The sequence below is a fragment of the Lepidochelys kempii genome, chromosome 3 (assembly GCF_965140285.1).
Source record: "Lepidochelys kempii isolate rLepKem1 chromosome 3, rLepKem1.hap1, whole genome shotgun sequence".
Classification (NCBI taxonomy): Eukaryota; Metazoa; Chordata; order Testudines; family Cheloniidae; genus Lepidochelys; species Lepidochelys kempii.
The window spans coordinates 43,389,763-43,412,733 of NC_136382.1; the positions used below are offsets into that span (position 1 = coordinate 43,389,763).

The 22,971-nt window shown below is 38.8% G+C and overlaps 1 protein-coding gene across 2 annotated transcripts in view; it reads right to left on the minus strand.

Moving 5' to 3' along the window:
• The window catches only part of CSMD1 (CUB and Sushi multiple domains 1), a 2,003,711-nt gene that overhangs the window by 310,291 nt on the left and 1,670,449 nt on the right, over positions 1-22,971 (minus strand). For both annotated transcript variants that reach the window (XM_073336216.2, XM_073336215.2), the window contains exons 31-32: positions 1,633-1,749; positions 174-287 (exon numbers count right to left, since the gene is read on the minus strand). In XM_073336216.2, coding sequence (XP_073192317.1) covers positions 174-287; positions 1,633-1,749 — 231 coding nt within the window. The remainder of the gene's footprint in view (positions 1-173; positions 288-1,632; positions 1,750-22,971) is intronic.

The following is a 22,971-nucleotide window of genomic DNA, read 5'->3' on the forward strand; positions in this document are numbered from 1 at the left end:
TATGAAGACATCAAGAGATGGAGAATCCACCACTTCCCTTGACAGTTTGTTCCAACACCTAATCCCCTTCACAATTACTTAACTTTTAAAAGCAGACCCACAATGTGCAGAAGTCCATGCTTTCTGTATTAAGTCACATAAGTGGTTTATATTTATTTTTGCTTTCTCTTTACCTGAGTGAGATCCAGAAAGTGAACTAAGAAGTCTAGCCTGAGGGTGTTCTCCATCAAATAACTCTGCCACATCATTCAGAGCAGTCTGGAAATAGGCAAATTGCCCAAACACAACTGGAAAATAATAAGAGAAAATAAAATGAAACGTACAGTATATTTTTGTTTATACTCTTTATTAAATGATTCCTCGCTGGGTTCTTGTAAGACTTCATGCAGGGAGTGCATCTTAATTTACTTTCTGTTCTGATAAAAGAGATCAACAGATACTCATCGTATAGCCATTAGCTAATTTCATTTATTTAGTGATTAACAGGAATGCACACCCTAAATTTGATTTTCTATATTTTTGTATTTTTAAATTAAAAAATTAAATTATCCTTTCCCCAAAGGCAAGCTGTCATCATGCTGAAAAATTAGGGACTGAGTTTTGCAGCTACCATTTGAATACTATAGTATTCTGCGGGGCCTAGGACAAATTGTCCCACTTGCCTCCTCCCCCCTTGGCCCATCCTGGGGACAGGCTTACTGAACACAGGTTACACAATCAAAGACAGAGGGGTGTTGACACAAATCGCTGTTTAGGAGAAAACATGATGGAGTCAAAAGGTTAGATTTGGAAGGGCACATTATTAAATTATTATTACTATGTGTGATACACCTTCCCTAAGATCTCAACCTGCCATTCTGTAATTGCTTCTGTTAGTAGCTCTTCCAAATTTCTTAGTGGTAAAGCTGCTGAATCCTTACAGCAAAGATTTTGTGGCATATAGTATGTACTAAATATACTAAACTGCTCTAAATCCAGTTCATTGAAGGGCTAATTTTTCAAGCCACACTTGATAAGTAAGAAGTAAAGTGGCAGTCATCTATCTTCTTCCCTGTTATCTGTGCCCACAGTAGTGGGACTGGCTTTACTGAAGGCCATACCTGAAAACGTCCTAACACCAATCACACATGCTTTAGAGATACTGTACAATTATTTTGACACACTGCAAGAATCAGATAATTTAGTTGTTGATTATTTTATAAACTTTTTTGGAGATCTCTCTTAGATAAAGTTTTGGCTTTTGTATTATATTTATATTATGTATTGTTTTTTCTTACCTACTGATTTACTGTGTATGCATGAACCCTGGATGAATGATTATGCCATGATGGTGAATGATGTAATCAATGAAAGAGTTCATGATGTTCTTGAATAACAGACATAGACCATTCTTAGATGGATTCTGTTGATGACCCTGGGGCAGATGGGATGGTGAAAACCCTTGAATCTATTATGGATCAAAAGTATGTATGTTCTCGCTAAACAATTTGCAATACTGCAAAAAGTTGTCCCTTCTTGTTGCACGAGAAACAAAGTTTCATTTTTTCTTAGAACTATTTCTAAACAGTAAATAAAATCAACCTTAGAACAAAGGAGTTAGTGAACCATAAATCAGTAAAACCAAACTCTTACCAAATTCCTTAGGTACAGTTATAGAATAGTGACAAGTCTGCCCAGCAGTATAATTATGTGGATAATTTGGTGATAAAACCACCCCATCTGATCCAGTGTACTGGCCTCCACAAGGAGCTGAAACAGAACAGAAACAAAAGCATCATCCCTTAATTCCATCTGCTACTGTCTATGGTGTTCCAGCATGAAACTGCAAAATTCAGTAACTGTAAAGTGACATTTGTGGTAATTTTGTTTTTTTCTATGGCACCAGATACAATAGTCTTTGTTAGGAAACAATATTTATCAAAGCATCTATTAAATTATATTGGCGTTTTACACAATTACATTAATTGTACAATTCTGTGGAAATAAATTATTACATTGGGAGAAACTATAAAAACAAACTGAAAAGCTTGTTTTCAAAGTTTAATCTAACTAAAATCTCAGCAAAGACTTGCTACTTATTATTTAGATTGCATCAGCACCTATAGTGTGCAAGATGCTTTCCAAACATAGATTAAAGAGGCTATAGTCAAAAATTGTTTTGCTATTTTTCATCAACGCTAAATAAAAAAAAGAATAATTTATTTACAGAAATTCTTTAAAGTTACAGAAATTAAATTTGGCCTAGAAAAGTGAATATAAGGATCCATTAGTGTACCAGGCCAGAGATACTGTAAAAACCCAGGGCCAAATCCTGCTTTCAGTTAACCTGTGCAAGTGGGCTGCCATAGTTATATTGACAGGAGAAAATAGTAACAAGACGACAGAAAAGGAGAGAGTATGTAATTCTGGACAAATGGCCAACACATACAGAAAGTGGATATTATCAGACTGATACATTTTTCCTTATTTTTGTATGCAACTGCAGAAGTATCCTCTGCCCAACACAAACACTACCCTCTTTCCTAGCTCCTCAGTCAAATAATCAAATGAAAAAACTGTTCAGATATCTTAGACTTAAACATCAAACCTCCTAAATGTATATAAAATGCAAAATACATTTACAACAATTATTTTATCTTCTCAATAGCACAGTGATAAAGCATTTCATTTTAATAGTATATAAGTTAGATAGTCAGTATATTGCTATTTATGACATTTAACACATACTACAATATGGAGATTTTGCAAGGATTAAAAGGTCACCATGACATTGGAATTTTGCCACTCTGAATTTCAAAGGACCAGTAATAGCCAGAAACTCATCAATTACATTTTCTTTGAAGGATTTATTTAAATTAAAGGGTCTGACATTAGATCCAAAATAGTCACATTGTTTTGATTCCTAAGGTTGGTAGGGCTCCTGGCAGCAGTGCATAATGTGAACAAAATATTTTTTACTCTGTGGAACTAAGCAATTCAAGAATATTTGTGTTTGTTGTTTATAATTCCTTCTGCACAACAGATGACCTTTTAACAATGCTGCAGCTCTTAGTTTTTGAGTACTGAGTGATTGTTTTCAGTATCCAGAGACCCTCAAAAGGCATTTTATATGAAAAGATAAACTTCTTGGCATGTAAACCTTGAAAATGTCCTTTAAACAAAACACCACACTTTTTCATAGGAACATGACTACTGACCCGGAAGGCTATGGGCATGCACAGCCACTGCGACCACAACAGCAATTGGGTGCCTTAAGAAATGTTTGTTCCAATATTGCAAACTCTGCAGACTATTGCTCCAAAATCTCTTTTTATGTGACTATATATTTGTGCTGTTCACAGATCTTTTAAAGTTTACTAATCTTACATCCCAGGCACCAGTAATGGGACCTTTTGCCTCCAGCTGCCTACTGTATAACAGATAGTTCAAATCACATAACTATCAGCTATGCTGAAATGACATTCCTATAATATTGTACGTATGGAGGCAGAGAAATGTGAATCACAGTGCTCAACAAGAGACATTTGGGATTGACCAGTACAAAGCGGCTGTCCTTTAATCTGTTGAAAAGGAGGAGGTGGAAATAATGGATGAATACAGAGTGGGGGAAAACTGGCTTGGCAGCAGCACTGCTGAAAAGGGCCTGGGAGTTGTGCTGGATCCAACCTCAACATGAGTTAGCAATGCAATGCTGATGCAAAAAAATCAAATACAATTTTAGGTTGCATTAACAGAGGCATAGCATTCAAGTCACGGGAGGTAATAGTACTGCTCTACTCAGCACTGGTTAAGCCTCAGCTGAAGTACTGTGTCCAGTTTTGGTCACCAATATATAGAAAGGATGTACAGAAACTGGAAAGGATCCAGAGGCGAGTGACAAAGATGATCCAAGGGATGGAATGCAAGCCATACGAGCAAAGAGTGCCTCAGGAGGTTGTAGAAACTCCTTCACTAGAGGTTTTCAAATGGAGGCTGAAGAGCCATCTTTCCTGGACGATTTAGATACAACAAATCTCCCATCTTGGCAGGAGGGGCAGATTAGATGACCCTTGTGGTCCCTATTAATCCTAAAAGGCTGCTGAAGGAAATTTTTTTTGTTAAAGTTTATCTGTCTGAAAAGGGGACTGGGTTAGGAAAAGACAATCTGTAAAAGCCTAAATTTCAATACAGTATTTATATATAGGACAGTGGTTTTCAACCTTTTTCCATTTGCAGACCCCCCAAATATTTCAAATGGAGGTGCAGACCCCTTTGGAAATTCAACTTGTTTTCTGCGGTCCACTAACATAGAAGTTTTAGACTGAAAACTTGCTGAACAGAATTCAACTATAAATGTTGCATGTGCTCGGCGTGGCATTTGACGCAGAAAGAGAAAAGGTGCTAAACTGTGAGCTTCTATGGTAACAACATTTCCAGGTTTTGACCTATAGGTGGGAGGATTCACATACTTTTGATTGATCAGAAAAATGAAATGCCTTTTCTGGGATCTGAAACTGTATTTTCACTGTCACCTTTCACAGGCCACTTAGACATCATCTACAGACCCCCAGGAGTCTGAAGACCACAGGCTGAAAATCACTGATTTAGGCAAAACAGTAATATGTCAAAGATTAGGAGCAGAAAAAGTTATTCTCAATAGATAAATTTCAAACTTTTAGTAAAGGAAGTCAGTCCTCTAAGGTAGAAAGGAAAATGTCTTATCTAGTCAATAGCAAAAAGTAACAACCTTTAGTATTTAAAAAAGAAAGATTAGTTCAACTATAGACCACTTGACTCTCAGAAAGTACTTGCAAGAAAGGCATGTAGAAATTATTTTGTTCAAAGGTTCTTAAAAATCTAAGCAAAGAAGGCAAACCCCACCTACCTGATCTGTATGTATCAAAACATGCAATGACTCAGGCAATGTTATATTTTATCTGATTTTTTGCAACATAATCCATATTATATATAATTATCATAGTGAAGGATGGCAAGGACAGAACGGTAATTAACCATATTAAGTTAGAGAATACATTTGCAATGATACTACTCTTTTTTGAAGATGCTTATACTGAACGAAACTAAAGATGTTGAGAGTATGACAAAATGTGTGTACATCTGAATGTAGAGACAAAATTTAGCTGGAGATCCACTGAATATTTTAACTACTGTGACAAAAGATGGCGAAGTAAGACTTGAATTCAGACATCAAACATTTAAACTCCTTTTGGCTTTCAAAAAGGATGGATAAAAATAGATTTCAAAAAAATAGACTTTTTATTTAAATCTGTTTTTAGATAATTCAATATGGGTTTATTATTTTAAATAAACCAATTTGAAATTATTGCAACCTATATTAAATTCTAAGAGTTTTATTATCTATTAAAGTAATTTAAATTAAATTAAAATAATATTAAAGAATACATATTTGCTGCTGAAGTTTTAAAGAAAGTCAGACCACTGAACTGGTGGAAGTAACTGTTTAAATACCTGTAACCATAGTTTGTTGTAGTGATAAAACCAATTTTTGACCATATTAATCTCTTTTGCAGGTGCAAAGATAATATTTTCTTCATTTAAGTTTATTCAACTAGTTCAGCATGAGTAGTTCTCTGAAAGTTAAGAGACCAACTGGGAATTGAAAATGCAGAAAAGCTGGGTTTTTAAAATTTTTATTATTTCCAATTTATGCATTAAAAACTAGGTGCAAAAGTAGCTACTAGTTCTGAAATCTTGACGGGAAATGGTGACCAGAAACAATCAGTTCTGTTTAATAAGTCAGTTTTAAATGAAAAATATGTTTTGATAAACTTTTTGATACATTTTTTCTTATGTATCCAGCACATTTAAGGTAGTTTTATGTAACTAAAAAAGCCTAAAGAAAACAAAACACAACACCAAACAAATTTTAAATGCTGTTATTTTTTTCATATTTATTTAATTTGAATTTCCATTCAAATAGAGCTTGATTCAAATCACAAGTAAAAAAAAAAATCTAATAAGTAAGAAATCCTTCAACAATTTCCAACATAATAAAAACTGTAAAAATTAAGAATCTGAATAAGTGCAAGTTAACCTATATAACTGCTTAAATAAATGGGTATAGATATAGCGGTATCCTCCTGGTGAGCAAAAGGAAGCCCCAATTTTAGTGTGAAAGCTATATTTAGTTGTAAATCAACATGTTTTAATTCTTAAACCAACTAATGAGACTCAGCTTTTCTATAGGAAAATACAAAAAGTAGAAATACAAACCATTTGTATTTGTAGAAATACAAATAAACTCAATTATTTAAATCAAGATTTCATGCTTGCTAATTTAAATCATAATTAAAATCAGTGATTTCAACCAATCCACCCTACTTTCAGAGAGCTAAAGAAGCTCCTTAGCATAATCACATTGGAAATATGCTCTTCAATCTATTTTTAAGGCAATCAATGTAAGTGCCATTATTCTATCCCCTTTTGGTTCACTCAGATCCCTGAGTATATGGCAATCTTGTCATTATTGCAATATCTATTTTAAATCAAACTGATATGAAAAAGTTGTGGGGAGAAATTAGTGTGGTTGAGCTCACATCAGCAGCTTTTGGAACCCAAATATCCTAGGCAAAATTTTACAGACATAAAAAACAACTGCATGAAAGGTATTTCCTTTTAGAGAAAGTATATCCAGTACTGACTTTCAAGCACTTCTCCCATATTTCCACTTCCAATCCTTCTGCTTTCCTTCACTTCATCTTTCCAGCACGCACCAGAAAAATAGATTTTCTTAAAACTTTTTAAAAATTCCAATTTTATTTACAGGTTACGTACTGAAAATTTGGGGCACATAAAAAACAGAGGTTCAGTGTCTGCTTTAAATGTATAACAGAATGAGGCCTTAATTATGGCATTGCAAAGGCTTTTCCATAATAACACCTTAGAAACTCATAGACATACATATAATATGATGTATACTGTATTATTGGAGAAACAGTGTCTGGCCATTTAATTAAAGTACTAAATCATAAATGAAGATGAAAAAGAAGATGGACTGAGGCTATGTATGCAACCTGAACTTTACCATTTGCGTAGTGCTGGGTGCTTTTTTCCTGTGAGCTTAATATTCTCTCTCTTTCTCTCTCTCTCTTTCTCCCTCACACACACACACACACACACACAGAGTTTCATCAGCACAACAATCCAGGTATAATAGCATCCCTATGTCATTAATGTAATAATTGATAAAATATTATGCCATTTTAAATGGAGGGAAATATAAGTTTCAGGCCTCTACTTTTCACACCTAAAATGAAGGTCTAAGATTACAAAACCATCTCTGTGTTTTCACAAAGATTACTATCAAAATAGACTAAGAGGTGCACCACACATCTAGGTCATTGCTAATATAACCACCAAGCGATAAATACGAACAAACAAAAAAATCTTACAGGAGACCATTTTCAACTCTTTCTTCAAAATAACTAATGTACATATTATTGTTTCATGAACGCTTCACATTCAAGAAGATATCAGTGCACTATTTGCACTTGGTTCACATTTTCAAGGTTTCCTCCATGAGAGGCCAGACACTTATTTAAAAAAACAAATCTTAGATTCTGCTAAATTTGAACTTGTCATGCAAATTACAAAAAATATATCAAACAAACTGGCTAGGGTTTGCAAGCCATGTGTTTGATACCACTCTGCTTGGTGCGAATGAATATACTGTGTAAAAATGAACAGCTTTGTAGTGTATGGATATACATATATCACAAAAAACAAAGTAACAGGAGGTATGTCATGGAGTATGACAGAGAGAGACTGGAGAGGACAGGAACTCTTACAACTGTGAAGTGCAGCAGATATTTAAAGCTGGACAAGTGTCAGTTTAAGATGAGAGCTAGTCAGGGTAGAGGTGGGAGAGCAGTGGAAGATAACATTAATGTAACATTCTTTACAGAATTCAGAACTTGGATTATAGGTCCCACAAATTCCCAAATACATAATCTGTAGGCTTGCAGGTTTGTCTTACTGGACAAATTTATTATATCATGTCATGAAAATATGTTATTGCATTGGAATGTGATGAGAGGCCAGAATACACTCTGGATTGCTTTGGGGTCTCCTATCACTCTTGATTGCCGGAGACTATTTACCCCATAAAAGTTAGAAGGATTACAGAAAAGGTGGGCTGGTTGGTAAGAGTAGCATACTCATTTCAACCCACATTTCGGATTCATTCCTGACTTTCAAGTTTCCTGCAGCCACATGTGAAACATTTAAAGCTTTGGGTTTCTTTTAAAACACCATCCAAAGCAAGCACTTTAAAACTAAGACAGGTATTTTAAAGCTTCAAGGACAGAAGGAATGGACCTAAGTTGAGGACTGTGGTCTAATGAATCCTGCAGATCACTGAAAATAATGTAATTTGTTGTGCAAGTCTGTGATGCTAATTAAGTACATTCATTCATGTTTAATTTATTTGTATGGTAATATTTTAAAAGGAAAATGGTGGGGGAATCAACCACATATATGTGCATAACCGTTAAAAACAGACATTAGGTCTTTTCTGATATGATATAGTACAAAGTAGTCATTTTTATAGCTCATTATTTACTTGATAGCCCTTAATAAAGCCATTAAAGTCTTATCTTCTAAACATATAATTATTGAAATTATTATTTAAACCACAGTCTACAATGAACGGTCTACTTAGAACATGTTTTATTTGCTGATCACTGGACTGATAAATCATGATATGGTCTATATGGGATATTTTTTCAGAAGCCAAAGTACATATAGGTTCATATTATAGATTCATCATGCTACAAAATGTTATTAAAATCCTATTTTTATTTTGTAAGGTACAAAAGCACATTTTGGGGTTTAGTATTCAAACCACTCCAGAACTATTGAATTGATTTGTTTTCAACTAGGTATACAAGTAACATTCTGGATCGTCACAGGAGCTGACATTTTCAACTTTTAAAAATGGAAGATTGTTAATTCACCCATAAAACTTTCTGAAAGTTGAAGGTTATAATGGAAATTATTATATAATTTTAACTATAGTGGTATGTATTGTGCCAGTATGATATTTCAGTTTCACCTCAGTCACATAAACTTGCTAGGACCATTGAAACTTCTCATCTTCTAAAGTTATAGCTGGACTTTTAAAGGATACTTTGAAATGAAGAATGTCAGAAAAGCTTTGTCTGTAGTAATATTTAGCTGTCTATATCATCCTAAACAGGTTTCCTGTTGTGATCAAGGACACTTGTAAAGATATTTCGTAAGGTGTAAATATAAAGATGTCTTTCAACCAAAATTGGATAAAATGAAGCTTTACAGCGATAAGGCACAGTTCAGTGTGGTACTCAGTGCCCTGCATCCTCACTGAAGTCAACGAGAATAGAAGATGCTCAGACAGAATCAGACCCAGCAGAATAATGTAACCTAAGTAAATAAAGGGACACCAGTATTTTATTTCTCAAAATGTAACTTATCTACTGTATGGTAATGCCCACCTAGGGAATCACATTTTTTTAAAAAAATTACTAACAACCTCTTCTCTTGCTGCTACAATGTTCTCAAAACATTATCATCATTATTTTTTGGCAATATTTGGAACATTGCTATAAAAAAAATCAGACAGTTTTTAGAGATACTCATACAAAGTAAAATATAAAATCATGCACCATATTTCTGGGTGCTGATTCCTTATTTCCAATTTCATGTCTGGATATTAAGATTATAAATTATGTTTGATGTGAAATGAAGAGGTCATGGTACAAGGAAAATCAATGCAATGCTGAATGGTTTGGCCAAAAGCTTTGTTCATGAATAACTAATTTCACTTTCATAAACGTAAACGCTTTATCATTATTTTGAAAGAAACATCATAAATACACATACAAGTAATACTAATTGATCATTAAAAGACTTGGTTACTTATCTTACAGTAACTGTGGTTCTTCAAGATCTGTTGTACATATCTGTAACAGGCTGGCTTGCACCATAGGCTGGAAAGCCTGGGGTTAGGTCAGCATTGATTATAGGATGAGCCATGCCTGGGTTGAATCGGGTGATTCCACACACACAAAAAGCAGATAATTGCAGGAAGGGGGAAAACCCAGGAAACTGCATCAAGGTATGTAGACACTGTAGGAAGCTGGAAGACCGTGAGTCAGCAGAGGAAAAAACTGAAGAAGCAAGGGAGAAAGCTTTCCAGGCAGGGAGGACTGGGAGAGATCCTGTCTAATCAGGGAAGAGACTGTAAAGGTCAGTTGCGATGAAGACTGTTTGAGTTTGTGTTTTGTGTTATTTTTGGTTAATCAGGAGAGAAACACTGAACTGTTTGGGGCCTAGAGGGCCAGTATGTATCACAGGGATAAATAAATGGGACCCAATGTGGGATTTATATGAACCACCTTTGAACTGTGAGCTGTCAAAGGGCCTTGAAAAGGGGGAAACAGAGAAGGGTGCTGCAGAGTGATCTCTGGCCTTGAGATGGCTCTTGGAAAGTGGTCACTGCATTACAACAGGCAGAGTCAGCAGGATCACAGCAGACCACTTCCCATCAAGGAGGAAAATTGAAGGCATGGGATATACAGAGAATGGAGGAAGCTGTTCATATGTTGGCTGAACAGTGGCAGTGGACCCAGGCAATCCTATGCTTCTGCAGTAGAAGCTGCAGAGGCAATAGCAGAAGGTGCAGTGGACCCAGCAGATATGGCTGGGAAATCACTTTTGCCAGCAGGGGAGAAAGATCCAGCAGTGTTTTAAATATGGGAAGCCTGGACATAAGAGAGTGGAGTTCCCAACTGGCAGTGGGAGCAGTGGGGAAGAGACACTCCAAGGGTGGTCCGGAGGTGGAAGGGCCAGCTACTGTGTTCTGAATGAAGGTGAGCCATTTCCAGCAGTTGACAAGAACGTCTGAGGAACAGTGGGGGGTCAGGGGGTGGGAATAAACATGGGGAAATAGTTTTACTTTGTGTAATGACCCATCCACTCCCAGTCTATTATAAACTATTTTCCCATGTTTATTCCCCCCACCCCCCACTGTTCCTCAGACATTCTTGTCAACTGCTGGAAATGGCCCACCTTGATTATCACTACAAAAGGTTCCCCACCCCACTCTCCTGCTGGTAATAGCTCACCTTAAGTGATCACTCTCATTACAGTGTGTATGGTAACACACATTGTTTCATGTTCTCTGTGTATATAAATCTCCCCACTGTATTTTCCACTGAATGCATCTGATGAAGTGAGTTGTAGCTCACGAAAGCTTATGCTCAAATAAATTTGTTAGTCTTTAAGGTGCCACAAGTACTCCTTTTCTTTTTGTGAATACAGACTAACACAGCTGCTACTCTGAAACCTGGGTTTTGAATGTTTACGGCTGGGACATTTTAGGAGGGTCTGCCCCTTTAAGAACTGTAAAATTATACGAGGAAAAGAAAAGGTGCAACTGGCCAAATTAAGAAGTGTCCCCTAAGTGGCATGCAAGATGTGCAAGATGGGGACAAGAAAGGAAAAAAGATACCCTCTAAGAGGTGTTTCAGATGTGGGAAGGAAGAACGTGCTAAAGACTTGTCCTAATGTGGTCCAGGATTTTGGGGGCAGGGATAGCTCAGTGGCTTGAGCACTGGCCTGCTAAACCCAGGGTTGTGAGTTCAATCCTTGAGGGGGCCATTTAGGGATCAGGGCAAAAAATGGGGATTGGTCCTGCTTTGAGCAGGAGGTTGGACTAGATGACCTCCGGAAGTCCCTTCCAACCCTGATATTCTATGATTCTAAAGAGAAAGAGGAGGTCCTTAAGAAGGGAAAGATATAGGAGACTGAAAGAGAGTCAAAGGAGCAGTTGTTTATATGCTCTCGGAAATGAGTCAGCCCCCTGTGCCTCATTCAAGAGGAATAAGTGGGGCACCTCTCCTGCTAATGAGCAGACTGATGGTGAGGTACAAGAAAAGGGCTCTAAGCCAAAAAGAGACCAAGCTTGGAATTATGTGATCAAAGCATGGGAACCCAGAATGAAGGGAAGGCTGAGGTCAGTGTTTGTAAAAGGAGCACACACACTGATACTGCAGTTATGGCAGCACCTCCTACACTTGAAAAATCAATTAATTCAGTGCTGGTAAGAGAGGACATTAGTGGGTTTAAGGGGACTTGCCACTTTGATGGAAGAGGTGCAGCAGGCCCTACAAAAAAGGGACAAGCTACGCATGTATAAGTGGGGTTTGGAATGGCAGGTGGATACTCTGGTGGATCAGAGGAAAGGGCTTCTGTTCCAAGTGGCAGAGACGAATGCAGCTCAGGTGAGAGAGTATTTTCTCTCTCTATGGGGTCAGATGACAGGAGAGCCGGGAAAGCCACTGGAAAAACAGAACACAAAAGTGCAGTGAAAGAAATCAGAACTGTACAATTTGCTCTTGGGTGCATTAGGTTCAAAGCGTGTGTGTGAGTGTGAGGGAGGATTTAAAAAGGTGGCCTGCCCATGGGTTGCAGAGCAGGGGGTAAGGCGGCCCTAATTACAGGATGAGCCACACCTGTGTTGTATTAGGTAGGTACTCCAGGATAAAAAGAACAGGAAGTTTCAGTAAGGGGATGTTATATTATTTTTGATGGAATACATAGGTGTTACGATAACCCAATCACCATGCAACATTAAACAGTGTTAAACAAGGTTTGGGGGTTGGTATGCAGAGACCTCAGGATGCCTAGTACCATGGCAAACACACCATTAAAAATCCTTTAGCTTTTATTAAAAATAAAGGAAAGAAGGAAAACTGGCATTTGAAAAGTAAAGTATTAAGTAAGACTTTCATTTTAACAACATCCTTTTCCCTTTAGCTGAAGAGAGTTTTTAGCAAGAAAAAATACCTTGGTTGATAATCTCTTAGATGGTGCAAAGATATTGATACCTGTTCTTCTGGGAAAAAGAGAAGAAGTTGCTTCAGAAGAGCTGGAACTGTTGCTGCTACCAAAGTCTAATCCAGTTTCATCTCAGGTGGTATTTCATATTCCTCTGGAGCTTCTGGGGTGGTAATGTCATCTGCGTCCCTCTCTCTGGCCCAGTGTGGTCAGAACATCTCTCAGGATAAGGATGACAAAGGCTCAGGATTCCAGGAGATGGTGGAGCTGGCAGCCAGGATGGTGAATCTTGCTGCAGTAGTCAATTATTCTCTCCAAAGTCTTTTTGATTAAGGACCCACAAAGGGAGTGGTGGGTGGAATAGTCCATCCCCTCATTATTTGGTCACCCAATTAGGCCTAGTTTCTCACAAACCAATTTTGGTTCACTGATTTCTGATAGCCCTGTCAAAATAAGCATCTGACTTTGATGTTTCTACAATGGAGCCGTGCTATGCAAAGGTACATAATAAAACTCCATCTAGCTGCCCTATATATTTAGACTATGGTCACATTCCTCAAAGAAGGTATGGAAGCTGATTGGTCCCTGGTGGAAAGGGTTACATTCTTTGCAGCATGTCACCCTTAGTTAATTCATAACATAGCTTAATGCAGCTAGTGATCCAATTATAAATTCTCTGGGTTGAAATGCATTGCACCTTCATCCTTTCTGCAAAAGGAACAAATATTCTAGTGTATACCCTAAAAGAGCGTTGTACTGTCTAGATAAAATGATTGCTCTGTGCATGTCTAAAATGTGTAGCCTAGTTTCCTTTTTATTAGAGTTTGGTTTTGGAAAAAACATAGGGAGGTCAATCACCTGTTAAAATGGAAATTAGAAACAATTATGGGTAGAAACTTTGGAGGAGGTCTCAGAGTTACCCTTCTTTGTATAATTTGGCATAAAATGGCCCTGCTGTAAGTGCCTAGATCTCGCCTACACTTCTAGTGAATGTAATTGCTACCCAAAATAAATTGCAGCAAGGGCGGTTTAGGTTGGACATTAGGAAAAACTTCCTAACTGTCAGAGTGGTTAATTGCTGGAATAAATTGCCTAGGGAGGTTGTGGAATCTCCATCATTGAGGATTTTTAAGAGTAGATTGGATAAACACATGTCAGGGATGGTCTAGATCAGGGGTTGGCAACCTTTTAGAAGTGGTGTGCTGAGGCTTCATTTAGTCACTTTAAGGTTTTGCGTGCCAATAATACATTTTAACGTTTTTAGAAGGTCTCTCTCTATAAGTCTATATATTATATAACTAAACTATTGTCCTATGTAAACAAGGTTTTCAAAATGTTTAAGAAGCTTCATTTAAAATTAAATTAAAATGCTGATCTTACACCACCGGCCTGCTCAACCCTTTGCCAGCCTCAGGTTCCGTTCACCTAGGCTGGCAGTGGGCTGAGAGGGGCCTGCGGCTGGGACCCCAGCTGGCAAGGGGCCAGCAGCCAGAACCCCAGACCGGCAGTGGGCTGAGTAGGGCCGTTGGCCAGGACACCAGACCAGCAGTGAGCGGAGCCGCTCAGCCCACTGCCGGTCTGGGGTTTCGTATGCCAGCTCCTGCCAGTCAGGGTCCCGGCTGCCAGCCCCGCTCAGCCTGCTGCCAGTCTGGGGTCCCGGCCCTGTCCATAAAGAGTAGGTACCTACCTTCTCTCTGGTTCTAGCCATTCTCTTCCTCTCTCTGCACTGAGATGAGGGTGGGAGTGCACTGAGAACAGGGCTGGGGGTGAAGGAGCAGACTGGGTGTTGGGGTGCAGGGTCTGGCCAGGAGCTAGAATGAGGGAGGTGGCTCAGGTTTGGGGCAGGAGGTTTGGGTGTGCTTACCTGGGCAAGCTCCCATTTGGTGCAAGGGGTGCAGGTGGGAATGTGGGGTGTGTGTGTGCAGGAGCTCCCGTTTGGTGCTCAGGGTGGGGGTGGGGATGTGGGGGGTGCCGGAGTTAGGGCTGGGGTGTGTGGGGGGTGCAGGGGTGAGGGCAGAGGGCTGGATGTGTGGGCTGGGGTCATGGGGGTGCTCCCAGCCCCCTGTCCTGAGCGGCTCACCGCAGGCCGCTGGAGGGGATATGCCGATTCCACCCCCTTCCCTAAGGTTCCCAGAGCAGAGAGCACACTGTGGCTCCGCTTTTCCCTCTCCCCTTCTGTAGCAAGGGCCATCAGCTGATCGGTGGCCGGAAGGGAGAGGAGGAGGGGCAGGAACCCAGCACACTGGGGGAAGAGGTTGGGGGAGGGGGAAGCTTGCCTGAGGAGAGAGTGGTGAGCGGGGGGGCGGAGAAGAGCGGTCCGGTCTGGTCCGGGCCAGGCAGGATTTTTAATGGCACGCTGCTGTAGACAGCAGCTGTTAATGCTGTAGACATTAACAATTGGCTCACGTGCTGTCTTTGGCATGTGTGCTATAAGTTGCTGACCCCTGGTCTAGATAATACTTAGTCCTTCCTTGAGTGCAGCGGACTGGCCTACATAACCTCTCGAGGTCCCTTCCAGTTCTATAATTCTATGAAAATGTCATTTTAATGAACAAGCCAAAAGAGAGCACATTGCTAGAGACTCAAACACGGGTCCCATCAATCCCATGAGAACAATATTTAGATCCCAAATGGGAGTAGGTTGTCTGATTCAGGGATAGACCCTGATAAGGCCCTTAAGGAATTGGACTACCGTGGGATGAGAGAAAACTGAGCTTTACAGAATTGGAGAGTCTAAGGTGGCTGATGATCCTTAGGGAATTCACCGTTTGTCCAAATATTTTTAATTATAATATGTAATTCAGTATGTCTAGGATCTGCATCTGCAAACGATGCAGCTGAAATAAATGGGCACATACAGTATATCATTTTCCATTTAGCTCTGGTGCAGTCTTTTCTACTTTTAACAAGTAATTGTATTTTGGACTTCTGATAAGCAACTCTTCTCTAATGTTGACAATCAATGCTGTAAGGTGGATGGAAGTTCAATCCATGTGGAGAATTTGGCTATGCTTCTGCAATATCAGATCAGACTGGAGAGGCAGCAGGATTAAGCACTGAACTCAGAGGTTCATTGTATCCAAAACCAAAACTGTCTTGGCCAGTCTGGATCTAGCATTATCAACTTTGCTGAAGCCTGTCCTAGATTTCTGATTATTCTTGGAATAAATTCATTTAGTTTCTCCACAATGGCCTTGTCATCCTTGAGCTCTCCTTTAGCATCTCTATTGTCCAGTGGTCTCACTAGTTGTTTAGCAGGCTTCCTGCTTCTGATGTAGTTAAAACAATGCTATTACTTTTTGAGTCTTTGGCTAGATGGTCTTCAAATTCTTTAATGATATTCCTAATTATATTTTTACACTTCATTCACCAGAGTTTATGCTCCTATCTATTTTCCATTCTATTTCCCTTTTTAACTTCCATCATTTACAGGACACCTTTTTGTCTCTCACTGCTTCTTTAACTGCATTGGTTAGCCATAGTGGCACTTTTTTAGTTCTCTTACTATGCTTTTTAATTTGGGCTATATATTTAAGCTAACCTCTATTATGGTGTCTTTAAAAAATTTCCATGCATCTTGCAGGGATTTCACTTTTGGCAATGTATCTTTTAATTTCTGTTTAACTAACCTCCTCATTTTTGTGTAGTCCCCCTTTCTGAAATTAAATCTACAGAATTGGGCTGCTGTGGTGTTGTCCCCACCAAAGGGATGTTACATTTAATTATATTATGGTCACTATTACCAAGTGGTCCAGCGATATTCACCTCTTGAACCACATCTTGTGCTCCATTTAGGATTAAATCAGGAGGTTGATATGTGGGTGAGTAGTAATCTTGTCAATTATGTCTTCAGAGAGGCAGAATTACAGGTAGGTATGTTCCTTCTTTGAATATTCCAATATTGACCAGATTCCTGCTCTTGGAAATTCAGAAGCTGTAGGGGAGTCTCCACAAAACTACAGATTATCCAGTCACAGAAGAAAAAGGAATCATATGAGGCAGTTTCACATACCCAGGGAGAATTGTGTAGGCTTCTCAAATCCAAATCCAGAACAGGAAGTGGGAGAAAATACTGAACAGCTGAGGAATGACGAGTGGCAGGGCTTCATGGTCCTCAAAAAGGGGTCAAAAGAGATGTTTCAAAGTGCTAAGCAGATATAAGAAAGGTAATACGTTCCATTGCATTAGAACATATTCAAATGTTGGAAAAGGTCTTTTTGAAGTGATACAGAAGACTTGATTATACCAGATATCTTACAAAATGTCAACTGTCAGATAAATAAAAAAGGCTACACGAACATTCTCCCCAAGAAGAAATGGTCATCAGAGAAAGATCTTCCAACTGTATGATGGCTTCCATTAGGTGACAGGTCAAGATCCAATCCAATTTTGGACATGGAGCAAGGGTGCAAATGTGTAAATAATTCTTGGTTACCCTAGAGAATGCTGTCCACAGAAGAAGGATGATTCACCATTAATGGATGGTAACAGGGTAAGAAACCTAACTGGACTTTAGGATAGAGCTAAATAAATTTATAAAAGGGATTATGTGATGTGGTTGCCTGTGATAGCAGGGGAGTGGGTTGATGGCCTAGAGGCTCCTTTCCAGTCCTATTTTCTTTATTATCTTAATATGTATTCAGAAACAAATTATTCAATGGATAACTATTAATATCAGCACTGTTTTGTCTTTACTAATACATTAAGCAAGGTCTGTCTGTAATATATTATAATGGTGATTAGGTGGACCCCAAGCTTGTGTTTGATCTATAGGAGATCACAAATCTCATTGAAGTTGTTGGGAATGCTGGTCACTTTCTATTCAGGCTAAATGAGGGGACAACTAAATGTTTAGTGATAACTGAAGCAGTCAAAGCCACCACCCAAAGATCAGAGGGAATGCAAGCACAGGGGCTAGGGACTGCTTTGATTGCATCTCCGCATGTATGACTTTCTGTCTGTGTGGGTCAGAAACAACCAGAAAAAAGGGCAGACAGATGCAGAAAGCCAGGAGACAACAAGAGAGGCACTGGAGTGGTGGCCTTGAGAAAAAGCTAAGAAAGAGAACTTTATGAACAGACTGCTGGCTAGAAAGAGTCTTAAATTCTAAAGAAACTGCCTCCTGTTGTTTGATTTCTACTGTGTTCTGGGAAACAGAATTTTATGTACATTCTTTGTAAATAAACATGATTGCACTAAAGAAATACCTGTCTCCCTCCTCAATTTCTCTTCCTAACTGAAACAACCTGATACTACCCTATTTACAAGAACAATGGGACTCTATCATTCCAACTATTATTTATGAAGTGGTGTCTTAGAAGACTTGGGCCTTTTCTACATTGCTACTTTACAGTGCTGCAACTTTCTTGCTCAGGGGTGTGAAACACACACACACACACCCCTGGGCACTGCAAGTTTCAGCACTGTACAGTGGCAGTGTAGACAGTGCAACAGTGCTGGCAGCTGTTCCCCTCATGGGCGTGGTTTTTTTACAGCACTGGGAGAGCTCTCTCCCAATGCTGGTGCCACGACTACACAGCCACGTTAAAGCACTGCTACCGCGGCGCTTTAACATTGCTAGTGAAGACATGCCCTAAGAAGTTAGGAATGGGGAAGTTCAACTAACCAACCCCTCTAGTTACTGAAATGGCTAATATCCCAGAGAATCTGAGAAAGGTGTCATTATGAAAAGTTTAAAATAGAATAGTCAGAACAGGCAGTTATAAGTAATGAGGGTATGAAATTCCCAATGCATCGATAATAGTATGAGCTGCAGTGAGGTAAAGAATCCATCTATCCTAAAATAGATATGGGGTAAAGAGGAAAATCTGGGTTTCACAACCTGGCCCAGTCCTGCTCTCTGAACAGAATCCAGTCTGTTACAATTGTATCCAACTGCTGAGTCCCATATGCTTCTAAGCCCCTTGGGTCTGGGTGGTGACTAATCACCATTCCTAGCTGTGGATCTTTCACGCACACTCCTACATGCAGACCCAATGTCTGATTGCTTCCTTGGGCACAGGGATCCCACAGTCCAGCCACCTATGTCCTGGAATCAGTATCACAGCTCTCCCATGCCCCCGGATGCTTAGAGTATACCAGATACAATGTGGTAGTAAAGCCAGGAACACAGGCTTAATAAAAAGAAAAGGAGCACTAGTGGCACCTTAGAGACTAACTAATTTATTTGAGCATAAGCTTTCGTGAGCTACAGCTCACTTCACCGATGAAGTGAGCTGTAGCTCACGAAAGCTTATGCTCAAATAAATTGGTTAGTCTCTAAGGTGCCACTAGTACTCCTTTTCTTTCTGTGAATACAGACTAACACAGCTGCTACTCTGAAACCAGGCTTAATAAAGGATTTCTTAACCTCAAAAACTTTACTCCAAGAAAATAAGCACAACAGAGTTACACATCAGTGTGGGTGGGGACAGGAGAACAGTCCTGAATGAACCCCAGGGTCAGATCTCACCCCACCTGAGAGCCCTGGTCAGCATCCTTTAGTTGGGGCAGTCTCTCCTGCCTTCTCATATCTCCATCCAGCCTGCTTGCATGGGGCTATGAAATGGCCCCCGGTTTAAAAAGTCTCTAACAGTCTCTGTGTTATCTCTGCCATTCAAATCTCCAACTCCCCGCTGCAGTTGGATAGTGTGTAGAGAGTTCATTGCTTCAAAGGATTGGCTTCATCACTGGGAGATGTTCCAAATCAATGGCCACTGATGACTCTCCCATTTTTAGCCCTCTTTGAGATGTCCCACACTCTAGCATGAGCAGGATGTCCAGAGTAGAGTAACCTTGTGAGGATTTGACTGGTTTTCAACACGACCTGGATATCTTAACACAAGATGAAGGTTACATTGCAAAGTGAAAGTTTCAGGGATAGTTACAATCAAAATGGTGTTCACCAAACCAAATGCAGTTCACAATTTGACACGGACATACCTCCAATCTTTCACATTATCTGCACACAGATAAAGTTCAAAGAAACAATGGATTAAAATGCGGTTACAGAGAACATACAGAGGGGGAAGAGGAGAGGAGTGAAGATAAAATCCTGAAGTGGAGCTGCCAAAAGAGATACTGTCAACAATGTAGTGTGCAGAACAACAACCGGGAGAGGACAGCATTTTTCAGCAGTGGAATTTACATGTTTTAAACTTGTTGTTTTAAATAAATGATTTTTAAAAAAATATTCTTCTTGGCAATTTGAGTTGCATATTTATCTCATTTTTCAGTTGACCATAACAGACTAGAATAGATATGTGGTTACCTAAAGCAGTCTTCAAGTGGCCTATGGTACTGGCCAAACTTACTTCACACAAAGTTAAACATATCATTGATAGTACAGTATCATATACTAGCTACAGAATGTATACAATCACATCATAAAACAAAGACACATAATAAACAGTACTTTTGCGTGCTTTATATTTATTTTACTTTTAAACAACCTCAGGTTAAGTGGAACAATGTTTTGTTTTTTTTCAGTCGCCTCCCATATGGGGGGAAAAAAACACTGTTCCACTTAACCTGAGATTGTTTAAAAGTAAAATAAATATAAAGCATACCAAAGATACCAGTTAGGTGTGTGTATATATATATACACTGTTTAATACATTGTTTAACTGGTATCTTCTAAATATGCATGTGTATATAAGGTGCAACTCACTTTCTTTTCTTCTTGTTATGTGGACCAGAAAACGCATATATGTATATATAAATATTGTTACTTGTTTTGGTTTTCTCTATATCTGTATCTACTTTTTCCCTCTCTCACACTCAAGTTTTCAGGTCCAAGTAACAAGAAGAAAAGAAAGTGAATTGCATATTATATATCCATACATATACACACATCTTTAAAAGATTCCAGTTAAACATAGCCATATAAAATCATGGCCAGTCATATCAAATTTAGAGCAGGGCTGAAAGTAAAACTCATTTTCTTTCCTGCTTGTTAATCCAGATTTTTTTTCAATCTGAGGATAGGCTCTGACGGCTCAAGAAAAGTGACATCTATTTCCAGCCTCTGCTATTAAAGACTTTCTTGCTGCTAAGGTCTTGTCCAATAAATAACAGAATTTGTTCTTTTTACATTTAAAATGAAACTGCTGCAATTCACTTAACTTGGACCTGAAAGCTATCAAGTTAAGATGTCAGGAGAAAAAAAATCAGACTGAGATGGATCAAAATCTGAATTTAACAAGTTATCAGATAAATTGTTCCATTGAATTCATTATTGCTCCATGACAAATTTTATAATATGAGCTTTTAAAGTTTCCTAACAAAATTTAATATGAAATAAAAATTCACATTGGAATTTTATCTATTACAGTGTTTTATCATAATATAATTATTTTTTTATGAAAGAAGACTTCTCTCTATATACAGTAGCTCATTTTAACCCTCCGTTACAATACAATCAACAATCTGCAACCTTTAAAGAAATGTTGCATTACACAAGGAAATCATTTTCTCTTGCTAGCTCTGAGAAAATGTTCTATATTTTCAACTGCAATAAAATGTGTACAGCGATTTTATCTGACTATAACATTATGCAAAGTGTTACTATTATGTGTGACTGTCAAGTGATCACTGTAAGAAAGCCAGATTTCATAAGAAGTGCTATAAAATAGACAGCGGTTTTGAGAAAACTTTAAAAGCAACTAAAAGTCAGTAGTAGTTAAATGATTTAATTGTAGAGAAGAAATGTCATCCACTGGTTAAAGGTCTAACTGGAATTTGGGATAGTTATGTTCAGCTTGCTACTGTGACATATTTCCTATGTGACCTTGGGCAAGTCACTTAGGCATGGGTTTTTAAAGGCACTTAGGTTACTGAAGATGCAGTAATCATCTGGAGGGATTTTCAAAAGCACTTAAGCACCTAACTCCCACAATATAGTTTTTGAAAAACTCTTTTGAAAATTCCATATAGCTAGAAATATCCAATCATTACCATGTTCTCAGCATTGAAACTGCAGAAAATATTTCTGAGGATCCAGCTGTTGCAATGCAATGCAGAGGTGCACAGGACATATCTCAGGATGGCTACTCATCCCAACCTGCAAAACAATCAAGCCTGCACATAAGAGATCTCCAACCATCCAAGTGAGACAGGCTATCTTTGTAGGAGATTCTATACTAAGAAAAATGGAAAGTAAGAATGTTCTGCAAGGGACAAGCAGACAAGGAGATGGCAGTGCTCTCTTCCTAGAGCCAATCTGAAACAGCATGAGTGAATAAAGTCAGATTGCGTTCTGAAATCAGCAGGTAAAGATCCGCTAGTGATAGTGGATATCAGCACTAATAATATGGCTTCACATGATACCTCACAGGTTAGAGATGACATCAGAGATCTCAGAAGGGTGCTGAATGACAGATTAGTAACTGAAATTGGATGGGCTTCTGAAGTTGGTGGACATGGATCCACTGATCATGGTAGATATCTACACTAATGATCCCACTTCACAGGATATCTCACTAATAAATTACTTTAGGGAATTCAGAAAAGCATTAAAGGCTAAGACTATCCAAGTTATCTTTTTGGATATCCTTCCTGTCCTATGAGAAAAGGAAGACAAAAGGCAGAAGATTCTGGAAATAAACTGCTGGCTAGGTAAGTGGAGTAAGGTATACAGTTTGGGCTTTTTTGGAACATTGGTCAGTCTTATATGAGGAGAAGGGAATGTACAGTTTGGATGGCCTTTGTCTCAGTAGAAGGGGAACCAATCCTCTACGGGACAGGAGAATATTAAACTAACAACAAAAGGGTAGGGTGAAAAGAGGGAACAAAGAAGACTTATTTAACACAAAATCAAGATGTCAAGAAAAAAAATCAAAATGTCACCTGAGTTAATGGGTCAGATGAAAATGGAGCCAAGTTTATTGCTGGGTAGATGAGAAATGGAGAAATCCACAATGTGTTCACCTCACCAGTAAAGAAAGGGGGAGTTGAGCCTTGTGACTGGGTGTACCCTAGGGGATGGAAGGCTGACTAAGCCAATCGGAAGAGGTTGCGAAGGGGACAGCCCTACCTAAGGGTGAGGGGGATTTCCTGTCTCTCCCTGCCTGAGGGAGCATGAATGATCTGACTGTCTCTCCTTGCCTGAGAGTTTGACTATTTTCTCTTGAAAGG